The 13801-nt window shown below is 36.1% G+C and overlaps 1 protein-coding gene across 1 annotated transcript in view; it reads left to right on the top strand.

Annotated features, from left to right (window-relative positions):
- Positions 1–13801, top strand: part of NEGR1 (neuronal growth regulator 1) — an 861650-nt gene that overhangs the window by 505338 nt on the left and 342511 nt on the right. The window contains exon 3 of the mRNA XM_021678114.1: positions 11906–12031. Coding sequence (XP_021533789.1) covers positions 11906–12031 — 126 coding nt within the window. The remainder of the gene's footprint in view (positions 1–11905; positions 12032–13801) is intronic.

The raw sequence follows: 13801 nt of genomic DNA, 5'->3' as shown, positions 1-13801 counted from the left end.
GGCAAGAGAATGACTTTTTTTCCAATGAATAATTTAAAATGCAACTTTTTACATGTGAACTGTCTTATATCTTGGCAGTAGGCATAGTATTTCAATAATTTATACAATTTTGAATATAATATAGTTAATGCCATAAAAGCAATTTCTTTGATATTGAATTATAAGAGAATGCACTTAGGCCACTGTGACTAATGATCCAGGGGCCAGCAACATGGCAAATTACCTTTTAACCCAATTTTAGAAAGAATCTGTACATGTAACCATAGGACTGTGCTGAGATCTCCTGGTATATAGTTGCATAATAACACTTGGTTGTTACACTTTAAAAACATAAATAAAACATTATCATAGAGAAAAGTGGTTAAAGAAACATGATAATTTTTAAAAAATAGATAGATGAAAATTATTTTGGTGGGAGCAGAATATTAATGAGAATCATGATTTTATTTTTTACATTTCTAAATAAAACCTATTCTCAGAATTTTTCCTGAGGCAAGACTATAGTCACCCTGCAGATCTAATCATGGTTATTCCATGACAGGTGAGCGACTGCACATTCGTATGATAATGTATAGTTTTTATGAGAAACTAAGCAATGTCATGTGAAAATAGATTCCTTGGGCCCTCCAAGGCAAATGAATAGGCTCAGGGCTTGCCAGGATGTAAGGCAGAAATGGCAAGATTATAACTCCATGACTGAATCCAGACCACACAGGGCTTGCAGCATATGGTCAGGATGTTTTAAGTATGTAACTCCACGGTACTGTTTACTTTCATAGGCCATGTAGATTTCTATATCATGACAATTTTCCAGCATGTAATGACCAAGTGTCTCCAATAAGTGTCAAATGTTTCTAATTCCCATAATGGAGCAATTTGGGTTGATGCCAGAAGAAATTTACAGATATTTTAATGCATGTATATGGTCAAAAAAAAAAAAAAGAAAAAGGAAAAATTCATGTCTAAAGTTATGGCAAACCTGGACTTCCATTTTCTAAATGGAAATTATCAGAGATCACTGCCCTCTTCAGACTGGTGCTCCCACCAGGCCCTATACTCACAGTGTAAAGGTGCACATTTTCTCTTGAACTACATTACTCACTCATGTTTCAGATATCTTAGTTTTTAGTAAAAGTAATCAGGGGTTTGATCCTCACAGGAAGTTTCCTCATCTATCTTTGGAGTCTCCATTTTGTTCCATTGTCTGTCTTGATGCAACACCACACTGTCTTTGTTGTACTGTTATAATAAATAGTAAGCCTTGAAGTCAGATAGTGTAAGTCTTCGAACTTTCTTTTTTTTTTTCAAACCATACCTGAACTTAGTGATTTTAAACAACTACGTTTATATATTTTACTCACGATACTATGATTTGGACACAATATTTGGAGTCTTAGTGGGATGACTGGAAGAGTTAAGAGCCTAGAAGAGTTAGGGTGTTTCCTAGGGGCGTTTTTGTTTCTGTTGTCTCAAAAGTTCTCCATGTGGGGTCCATGTGTTCTCTCCACCATGGCGGCTCCTGGGTGGTCAGCCTAATTATATGGCAACTCAGACCTCCAAGAGTGAGTGTTCTTAGACAACAGGGCAAAAGACAAATGGTACTTTATGATCCAGTCTTGGAATTCACACAGCATTACTTCTACCCAACTCTGTTATTTGAGATGGCCAGGAACCTACTCAAATTATAGTGAATGCACTACTAAGACCTCACTCATGATGGAAGAAATGGTGAAGAATTGGGGGCCATGTTCTAAAACTGCCATATAAGCCAACTAACAAAATAGCAGGTGAGTGGGTGGAAGAAGAAATTGGGGAATGGACATGTAGAACTCTGTCCCATTATAGACCCCACTCCTGTCAACAACAAAAAAACTCATTAAATTCTCAGTACATTACCCATAGTCAATGTCCAACAAATATTAACCTTTGCTGTAGGTATCCTTTCATTAGACATGTTTCCAATAAGAAAGGGAAGAGAACCACAATGCCCATTTTTGAATCCTTCTCCAGCCACCTTCTAGCTCAGTTTCTAGAGGATGTATGACTTAGAGAATGGGGCACTGTTTTCTGCCAAGGCTTAACATCGTTCCTTGGTGAACTTTTTGGACCGTGTGGAAATATCTGGGATCTATGCATAAATATATGCATAAAAAGGCTTAAATGAAATATATGAAACTATTAGTAGTGATTCTCTCAAAATGGTGAGATTATATTACACTGAGTGACATGAAAGCATTGGCAGCCATTTGTTTGTAACCACCAAAGGACAATTTTAGATGTTTCAACCCCATAGGTGATTTAGGTTTTTTTCCCCCTCACTCATATATTTTCCACATCTTTCCAATAGATGTGTACTACCTTCATAATTAGGGAAAAATATTATATTCAAAGAACAAAGACAGCAAAGTACTTCAGAGAAGGCATTATTTTTCTGATTGCACTGAAATGACACAGCTCCTCTGCAAGTACACAAAACAGCATAGCAGCGTTTACATATAAAAATCTGCTAAAACATATTTATTAAACCTCAGCCTAACAAGGAAAACTCATAATGAACCGGAACAGGCTTACCTCGTGAAATCGGGAGGCAGGTGTTACATTATAGCTCTATGAGACCAAGGGTAGACATTGGACTTTCTTGTGTTTCAAAAACACTAAAGCAAGCTTTTAGCTACTGGAAATATTTGCTAAGAAGGCAGCTGGGTTCTAGTATGGCACAGCTGGGCTGTCTTCTCTGGTTTATGTGGAGAATAATTCAGCGCCAAGGATGAGGCAAGAAAAGTTCACCCAGCCCATTCCAGAGGGCATTTGCTGGCACATTTTCAAACAGACCAGTGGAGCTGGCCACCAGGTTTATGGGAATAGCGATGATACTGGAAGAAGTTGCCTACTTTCCTCAAGAAAATTCCTGGAAGTGGTGTCATTAGCTAGCTGGGTTGGAATTTTTTAAAGTTCTTAAAGTATACTGCCAAATTGTTTCCAGGAAAAAGCTCATTATTAATTCTTAATAAAATGATATCATCACTGCAGATTTAAAGGTATGGAATAGGTTCCTTAAGAATTCTGCCTCTCTAGGTATGGACACCTACATTTGTGTGCTTTAAGGAACTTCAGTTGTGATGTTCTTCCTGTGTACTTTGTAACTATTCTCTACTAGGGGGAACGCTGAGTTAAGTAGGCATTGTGGATTCCCTGTGATATACGACTCGGCTGTAAATGTGCTCTAGCTTTCGTGCTGCTGCTGCCTGAGGGGGTAGCTGCTATTATGGTCCTGATTTTAAGCAGTATTTTATATCTTTGAACCATCCAAGTAAGTGAAGCTGAAGCTAGCCTGAGGTACAGCAGGGATTTGAACTCTGGTGTATAAACACTCATGTGCAGAGGCCAGCTATTGATCCTCTAGCCAAAATGAAGCAAAAATAAAAATCTTTACAGTCCAAAATATTGAAACTCTTGTATAACAATGCTGTATTTTTTGCCTTCAAAATGTTTACATAGCAGGTGGGAAAGTTGCCATCAACCAAAAATTTAAAAATCATTAAATAAATGTTAAGCTACCAGAACTTATCCTTTCTAAATCAGTGCCCTTTATTCTTTTATCACATTTAACCCTCATGTATGCTAAGCCATCTTATATAACCTATACACATGTAAGAAATATGAATTTCTTTTGCCATGGAAAATCTATTTAGCAAATATACCTTTCTTCAGTGAGAAAATCTGTCTTAAAGTTTAGAGATTACTTGCTTCTTTCTTTCACCCCCCTCATGCACAGCCCATGTATTAGGTAATCAAAGTTAGATGGAGACAAGAGGAAAAGAAGGAAGCAATTTCCATGTTGATTTTTTCAATAACTCCATGTCCTGTGAGGTTTGTTCCCCTCGGAGGTTTATTTTCTTCTCTCCATCGTTGATTGTCTTGCTCACTGCTATGCAGAATTCTGGGTTTTCCCAAGAGAAAATTACAACTGGGAAAAAGTTGCCCATAACATCTTTCTAATCTTCAGTATGGAGCCCTCCCTATGCCCACTGTGCTGCTCTCAGGAAGTGTGAAAATGTATGCAAGCTATTAAGGCATCATCTCTTCAAGGGGTAGTTACATTTCAATATTAAGCCCTTGAAAGCAGGTAACTACTCTGAGGATATGAAGGAAGGCCTCTGTAATTACAATGGAACCTTTAAATAAATAGGAGGGAATAGTTTGTGGAGAGGTCTTTCTGTCATCCCATAAAGCTCTAAAACTGTAAAGCTACATGCTACACTTTTTGGTCTAGGATCGCCTGAATCAGCCCTCCCACCACTCCAAGATTATAAAACACTCATCAGATTATCCTGATGAATTAGCTGTATGAAGTTAAAAACTACTGTTTTTAACCCTCAAAGTCCACTCAAATTCCATCTGTTTAATGAAGCCTTTTCTAATATCAGTATCCCCTCTAGTCTGACTCCATAGGCAGAGTTAGATTTACTACTCTGTGTTCCCAAAACAATTTATATTGCAAAATCCACTTTGTAGGATTTATGACTCCTTATTATAATTAATAGTGTTTGGTCTTTCACTCTTTAGACATAGACTTTAAGATTAGTCTCCCTAATGTAGTCGGGGCTCAATAAATGTTTGTTAAATGGGTGGATGGATGGATGGATGGATGGCTTAAAATAGGTTACCACCTGTTTTGCCATTTTATATAGCTGGCCTCCTGCAGGACAAGGTCAATTAAGAAAAACTTGTACGTAGATTTTCTAGAAAAGGAAAAACACTAAGTTCACCAACATGATTCAAAGATTGAACCAAAGTCTGAAAGATACTTTTTTTTTTTTGCTCAAACATGTTCTTTGCCCCCAAAAGTAGTGCTGGCATATTCCATCCTTAGGTATTCACAAATCTGCAAGTTTGCATTTACAAGTCACACTTGGGTTATTTTTTCCTCCTATCACTATCTGAGTGATGGGATGAAGGGAGAAGCCATAGAAATCTCTGAAATGTCATAAACTATAAAAAGTCAGTTATAGTCTATGAGCTGGAGAAAACAATGTTGCTAGTTAGTTGCAAGCCAGGAAACCATCAGGCACCCACCAGCAAACCAAAAAAAAAAAAAAAAAAAAAAAAAAAAAAAATCATGAAACAATTTCTTCTCTCAGTTTGAGAATAGCACCTTTTCCAGGAGGTTTGTTATGTAACGTAGATCTGCGTTCACTTTCTGGGGGCTGGCCAAGACTGAAAAGGAAAGTGCCAGCCTAGGGAAAGGAAGACTGTTCTTTTGATGTTGCCAGCCATTACCAGATATGGGAGTGCAAAACAAAGCCAATTCTCCAAAGATTTATAGTTATGTCTAGCTTGTTGACTCAAGCAGTTTGGAAAATCTTCAGAGATATAGTTTATTCAAACTAACCTAGACTCCAGGTCTGTGGAGAGAGAAAAAAAGAAGCAGAAATAATGTGTACATACTCTTAGAGTCAAATCCTTTTGGCCCCAAATTTACATACCTTTTTAAGTAAAAAAAATACTCTAACCAACACATACAGTACTGTGTAAGATGTGACAGCCTATTCTGTTGAATATACATGTATATGATTATTGTCCAATTATTTCTCTGAGTTTGCATGGCAAAAACGATGGTAGGCAGTGAAATAGGAAAATACTGTGCTTTTAAATGAGTTAAAAAGAATATTGAATCCCCCAAATTGGAAAATCCTTGAAAAAAGTCACAGAGGACCCTTGACACTATAATTACATTTTCACTATATTCTCAGACCTTGTATTATATCATCTTTGCAGTGGTATGAAATTCTACGGGAAATCTTCATTACAAAGTCAAAGAAATATTAGCTCAGCTGTTAAAAAAAAATAAAAAAATATTTGTGGAATATCTTCCATGTGTCAGGCCCTTTTCTAGGTGTTGGTGGTAGGCTGTTGAGTAAAGTAAACTAGGTTCCTACCCAAGGTCTGTACTTATGTTCCATAAGGAGAAGAGGCAATAAACAAAGAAGTAAATATCAATGACACTGTCAGATTTAAAAGATGCTATACCAAAGAAACTACAAAAGGAGGAGTGAGGTGGTACAGAGGGTTATATGTGCAAGCTGTTATCTCAAAAAGACGCATACCCAGAAAAATCTCTCTTGCATTAAGATGATCAAAGCCATCAGTGACACAAGGCTTTAAGATGAAATTTTAACCCTTTAACATTCACTCAGAAATCCATATTTCAGCGTTTCTTCTTTGTAGTAAATTTTGGGGGTGGAGGAAGGCACTGTGGAGAAAGGTGAGTCCAGCAGGACACCAAAGGGATGCGATAAGGTATATTTTTATTCCATGTTGGCCTAGTGAACACATTTGGAGAACACATCTAGTGACTGCGTACATAATTCAACTAGATACATGAAAACCTTTAAGTGATTTTAGTAACACTAAACAGAGAATGATAGAAAGAGTTCACTTGCCTATGAAACACTGCTGTGATTTTTACACCCTAAGGAAGCAAGTGGTTTTTGCAGTGCCCAGAATACCATGGTTATGATAAATACTGAATTGCTGTTTCTTTCAATAATCTGTGATTGTTTGGGGCCGGATTAAATACATACTTCAGCCACTTTTAGCCCTGGCATTCTAAAGAAGTCTTCCACCTGGATTTGTATGTGCTGTTGTCTTTCATGGACTCTTACAACTTAAGAACTTGATGGTGCATTTAATTGATTCCAGTGAGCCAGTGCAACTTTCCAGATCCAAATAGTCAGTGTCTTGCACTTATAATTAAGAGCCATCAAATATATCCTCTAAGGGTTTTCAGTGTTATGTGTGACCTGGCCTCACATGTCATGGAACTTAAGATAGGTGTGACTCTATTGTATTTATTATTTCTGGAAATCATATGCACAGACATTTAATATAATAAGAAACTGTGCTCACCTGATTCCCATGATGTTGGGAATCCTTATGTTGACTTCTCAAATTTTTGTTGGTTATGTTCCAGACTAAAAGATGGATTCTTAGAAGAAATTTAAGTTACATCTGTGAAGGTTGTTCATTAAATAAACAAGCAAAAAGCTTATTTATTTATGTAGGTAAAAAATATGTACACATTAAAAACAAAACAAAAAACAAATGAAGCCATTCACAAACTCAGTTGCACATCATGATGCAAATGGTGGGGAATAATCCCAAATGGATGGTTGTATAAAATCATTAGTGTTTCTCTAACTGACTTATTTCACTTATATGTGTAATTTAAGAAAGAAAATGGATGAACATACAGGAGGGAGGAAAAAAAAAGAGAGAGAGAAATCATGAGACACTCTTAACTATAGAGAACAAACTGAGGGTTAATGGGGGTAGGTGGGGGATGGGATAGATGAATGATGGGTATTAAGGAGGGCACTTGTTATGGTGAGCACTGGATGTTGTATGTAAATGATGAACTACTGAATTCTATTCCTGAAACCAATATTGAACTCTATGTCAACTAACTAGAACTTAAATTAAAAAAAAAAAAAAGAAATCATTAGTATTTGGTTTGGATATATATTCTCTGATTTTTCTTACTGATACTGCTCCATACCCTGACTAAGGACACTGTGATAGATGGCTGAAATGAGAGAAGGCAGTTGGGGCAAGTCAAACTGCACAATTTTTAGTGAAAGTGAAACTAACAAGAAATTTAAACTACCTTTAATGAATTGAAAGCTAGAGATATATCCAAATATGCATCATCCCCTCACCGTGGCATCCACTGAATAGACTTTGAGGACAGGATACTAGGTAGTAGTTGAATTTAAGGCCCGCAAATAATTAAAGGTAAAGCAGATTATCAATTTGATGATCCAAGAGCGATTCTTTTAAATGTATATGGGAATTTAAAAAGCACTTAACCCCAACACAACCCTTAAATCCTCTTTCAACCTCTGTTGTTTAGAAGGTTTCCAATGGTCTTCAATCTCTCTAACTGGTGATATAGAACAATTAATTATGAATGCAGTTGTAAAGTCATGTATATCCCCAATTAGGGTCCCATTAGGAGAGAGATATTCTGTGATTTGTAATGAAATCTAGAACTTCCACCCTTCATTGGTTTTTTAAAAAGATTTATTTTTTAACTTGAGAGAGAAAGAGAGAAGAGAGAGAGAGCATGGCCAGGGGGAGTGGAGGCAAAGGGAGAGTCTTAAGCAGACTTTGGGCTAAGTACAGAGCCTGACATGGGACTCGATCTCATGACCCTGAGATCACAACCTGAGCAAAAACCAAGAGTCTGACGCTTAACCAACTGCACCACCCAGGTGCCCCCACCTTCACTGTTTTTACTTATGGTGTTATGATATGATGACGGTGATGATAATGTTATAATAATTACTTCCTATGAATTAAACAAGTTTACATTTCGATGAATAATTTATTCCTTTATTATTTCTGCTCTAGGTCATAAATACTTAAATATGTACACAGCAATTCAAAATGTTACTAAAATCTGTACTTATTTAGTGATTTAAAAATTGTGCAATTGATTGAACACATTTGCTCCTTTTCAAACTAATTTTAAGCTCAATTTCTAAATGAGAAGAGTGTGAGGAAGTTTAATATAAGGTGTATGAAAAAGAAACATACACCTAGAATAGTAAGATATTTTAGCTCTCCTCATTTCTGTTTTTCTATGCATAGAGTATTGGAAATACCATAAGACATGCTGTTTTGTCATTCAGAGCTCAACAGAGTCCTCCGACCTGTGTGCATGCATGATTTATACACAAACCATAACATGGGAAGAGCTACTAGAACCAGATGGGCTTGAGATACCTGAGACATTACCATTCTTCCCTGCTTATGTCACCCAGAGTAGAAGCATCTTTTTTTCTTCTATTTTCTCTGAATCTGATGCTCCCTCAGATCATACCAAGACCTTTCCCAGTACCATACCTTATTCTGGATGCAGAGCTAACAATACCTCTATTTCTGTTGTCCTACATTGAGGTTATTCATAGTTTTTCTCTATTATAAATAGTACCACACTGAATAACTTTGCGCATAAACTATCCTACATGGTTCACTTTAAAAGAAACTTACATAAAACTAATGTTTGCTGATTCGAACCCAGAAGGCATACCTATTAGACATGTGTTACTCATGTAAAATGGAAAAGAAAAACATGGAAAATATTTGTCTTCTCTCAGTTACTTACTATTTGCCTCCCTCTTTTAATTTTAAGTTCCTTGAGGGCAAGGGTTATGCCTTGAAAATTTTGCATTTCCTGTGAGTCCAGAATTATTCCCTCCATAATACTCAGTAAAAGTTTGCAGTCTTGAACTGAATATGAAATGGCTTTGAATAGTCAGCAAACCAACACCTGTTTTTGCCTCCACAAGCTACAATGCATGTGAAGGATTTCACTGGTTCTCTTTACACAAGGCATCTGCTGCCAACAGGTGATGCATTCTGGGGAGAAGAGCCTTGCCAGAGGGACTTTCCTTTACTAACATCCTCTTTCCAGATGTTTCTTCCCTGTAGTATATCCTGAATTATGAGCCCCCGGGAGGCAATTGCCATCACTGAGATGACATGTCACACCTGGAATTCGACACTCTTCCCCCACTGCACATTTTCCTGAAGTTAAATGTCAAATCTAAGTTTATTGCTAAGGGATTTGGTTGTTTCTCTGTGAAGCCAAATATTGTGCTTAATATTAGTTTACCACTCGTGTTTACCACTTTAAGTATAAGTAGACATGTAAAGATGAAACTAAACTATTTTAAGATCAGGTGGAATTGACAAAATTATATAGAAGATAGAATTCATGGTCTTATGGCACTCCATCCTTTTTCTTAAATATACATACCACTATCTAAAGTTGAATTAGTTATATGTTTGGAATATGTAAATTAGACTGATCTCTGTGTACTGTCTTCTGTATGAAGAAGGAAAGTACTATATAACTTTTTTTTTAAATAGTGGCCATTGGTATGTATGTAATTGTGTATATGTATATATGTACATATGTACACATGTATTTCATAGTTCACTATTTCAAACCTGTACCCACATCCACAAGCCAGATGATAGTTTTGTTTGATGTAAGTTGATTGTTATTAACTTTCCTATTCACCAATGAGTCATGCACACTTTTCTTTACTTTCCTCATAGGATATCATAATGTCTTTATTTCTGTTCTGTTTCAGTTAAGCTAAAAAAGTCTTCTATTTGGAATGGTTTTTATTTTATTTTATTTTATTTGCCTGGGAACAGCTCGCTGAAGGGTTTAATGATAATATGTTTTAAATGCCGATTAGAGAATGTCATTTAGAAACACTTACAATGTTATATTACTGAGAAATAAGCTTTTTTTTTTTTCAATCCGAGCAACAGTTGCATATAATCAAATACTTGATATTTACAATCAAATCATTTTAGGGTTTTTTGTCGCAAAGATTTGCAACAAAATCAAAGATGATACTCAAGTATAGAAAATTTAATTTATCCTTGTAAAAATTATAATTACCTTTTTAAAAATAACTGTGAATGCATATCTCTTGCATACAGGAAGCCTAAGAATGGAACAATTAAGAGAATTCTGGAAAAGGCATATTTTTCTAAAAATTATCATGATATCTAATTACCATTTATTAGTTTCAACCTGGGAACTTCAACATACTATAATTTGTATAGAGTAAACTAAAACTTAAGGCACAGGCCAGTCTTACACACTAACAAACTGATGAAGTGATGAAAGCATGGGAAAAGGGCAGTAGTAAAATTAAATTCAAAAACCATATATGCATTTTAAGGCATCTAGTAATAATAGCTAACACTGATGCCAGGGACTTTTCTAAGTTCTTTAAAATATCCTGGTTTATTTAATGCTCACAGCAGCTATATGGGGTTGGTACCAAAATTGTCTCCAGCTTTCAGATGAAGACACTGAGCCTGAGATATATACATACATTGCCCTGGATAACACAGCGCGTAGAGAACCCAGGATTCATATCCATGACATTTTAGGATGAAGTGAGACCATTTGATATTTGAGGGACTATGGACATTTTAATTGGAAGTTCACTTAGAGATTTTCCTATCCAGCATTCCCAAAGTGCATTCCATGGTCTCTAGTTTTATCAAATGCTCTTGAATAAAAGCTTCCATATTCTAATACATCAGAAAAAAAAAAAAAAAACCAACACAGACAAATACCATATAAACTTTTCCCCTTCACTCTTGGAGATTTACAGTAAGTGTAACAAAGTTTCTAAGAAATCCCAGAGTGAAGAGATCTGTTTTCCCCAGTGGTTTCCAGCCATCACTGACAAGAAAACCCTTAATGAAGACACCTTTCAAGCCCTTAGGAAATGAGTCCCTTCAAATATAAATAGTTAGAAAGTCCAGCCCTACTATCTGGCAGATAGAAAACTGAGGTTGCAAATGCCCTTGTAACCCTGAAATCGTACCTCCTAATCCTACACATGTTTGACCTCACTCAGCTCTTAAAACAGCATGTAGGCATAACTTTTCTGCTATTTTAAGTTTCTTCCAGATTTCCATTTTTATTAAATCATCTCCACAAGAAAACCATCATTATAGTGAAGATACATAGATGGAACAGAGTGACTGCATTCTAATTGACTTAACACAAGCATGCACAATAAAATTTTAATTTATGTAATATTCAGATTTTTTGGTTATTAAACATTCCATTTATCTTGAAGTATTTAATATCTAAAAATTAGAGAATAATAAAACCAACCAATGAACAGAAAACTCTGGGAGAATCCTGAGGATCTGGAGAAATCTCTTGAGTGGTGACCATGAGCCATAGGTACATTTCACCACCACAGTCTTATTGTATAATATCATGGAGTTGATCAAATGTAGTTCAACAGAATTTTTTTATGTATTTTTCTGACCACTGCATGTTTTGTCATTTCAGTTCCTCCGAAGATATATGACATCTCACGTGATATGACCATCAATGAAGGAACCAATGTCACCCTTACTTGCTTGGCCACTGGGAAACCAGAGCCTTCCATTTCTTGGCGGCACATCTCCCCATCAGGTAAAGCAGAAATATATCAGTGTTGTTTGTGCTGTGGTGTTCAGTATTTTCCTGTAACCTCACTTGTTCAGAACCTAAGAGTCTACTTATACTTTTTACATCTTTTTCATGAGGTAAGTGGGATGCATTTTTTTTTAAAGATTTTATTTATTTATTTGAGAGAGAGAATGAGATAGAGAGAGAGAGCATGAGAGGGGGGAGGGTCAGAGAGAGAAGCAGACTCCCTGCTGAGCAGGGAGCCTGATGTGGGACTCGATCCCGGGACTCCAGGATCATGACCTGAGCCGAAGGCAGTCGCTTAACCAACTGAGCCACCCAGGCACCCGGGATGCATATTTTTATACTTAATCTTTATACCTCAATGCACTGTAGTTCACAAAAGTTAAATAAATGAACAGTTTCTGTCAGAGCCCAGAATAGAATCTGTGTCTCTTGATTCTTAGTCAAGGTTATTTTCATTTTAGTATACTGGATAATCACAAATCAATAGACAAAAAACTCAAATGGAAATATCACAAGAGAAGTATCTTCATTTAAATGTGTAAGGCTTTTATTCAATCGTCATTCACATGTTAATAGGCCAGCATGAACTGCTAAGGTAATCAAGGGAGAATAAAATTATACAAATTATGAGGTTGCTAGGTCTAATTTCAAAATGCAGTTCAGAATCAAGGATTTGGCAGTTAGAATTAAATTTTAACTGATGAGGGACCTAAAAACCCAAGACTTTAAGTAACTTGTACAAGATCGCATAGCTAGGTGAAATTAAGGGATATAACATTTTTAAGGGTTTCTGGTGCTTCTGCTACAGTGCACATGCTCCTAAAGAGATTAAATCAATTTAGGAAGTTGGGGATAATCATCATCAAAATAAGACTTTTCACAGCCACTCTTCACAGAATCACCAGTTTGCGTCAAGTTTAAATATTTGAACTATCTAGCTTTGAGTCGAACCCTGGAAGTAACAGGGGTACTTTTAGTGAATAGGATCCCTCCATGTTTCTGGTAAGTGAAATTTGATTTTATTTGTTTTATAGTTTTGGTGGACCCAGCTCTAACAAGGCTAGTATGATGAAATTGCTTTTAAAGAAATCAGAAAGGCACCCTTTATGTAGGTGTAGAAAGAGTACAATTGTCACATCCTTTTTATCTGCTAATGCTTTCTTTAATATCACTTATCCTTAAGTGTCTTTCAGTTTCCTCATTTATGCAGGTCTAATGAGACTTACATCACATGCTAAGTATTACTATTAATGTGAGAAAAAAATCAATATAATGGCAGTATACACTTATATAATATGCATTATGGCCCCTATAATATTTCCGAAGCATGAGTGTGCTCTTGACTGCCAATACTCCACTCCTTAGAGCAGCTACAGGATCATAAAACTGGTATACAAGCACTGAATTAGTCGCAGGACTCTCCATGGGGTAAAGTGAGACAAGGGCTAGCAGTTAGGATACACCTGCTTTTATCTAAAGGTCCTTGTACATCAATTCAGCCAATCCTCCTGCAAATCTCATCACCTCAGTTACCCTCACCTCGTTGGCTACTTTCCAAAAATCAAATAATAAAAATCCCTAGCTATTGTGAGACTCAAAAAAGATAATAAGCATAAGTGTGCTTTAAAAAAGTATAAGGTGATATGCAAATGTATGGCTGATTCTTAATCATCTTTCCAGAGATTTAAATCTGATATGGCAATATAATTTTTGTAAGAATGAAGCACATAATCTCCATCTTCATATAATTTAAGATTAATATTTTGG

Source organism: Neomonachus schauinslandi, chromosome 4 (genome assembly GCF_002201575.2).
Source record: "Neomonachus schauinslandi chromosome 4, ASM220157v2, whole genome shotgun sequence".
Lineage (NCBI taxonomy): Eukaryota > Metazoa > Chordata > Mammalia > Carnivora > Phocidae > Neomonachus > Neomonachus schauinslandi.
This window is presented reverse-complemented; position numbering and strand designations above follow the sequence as displayed.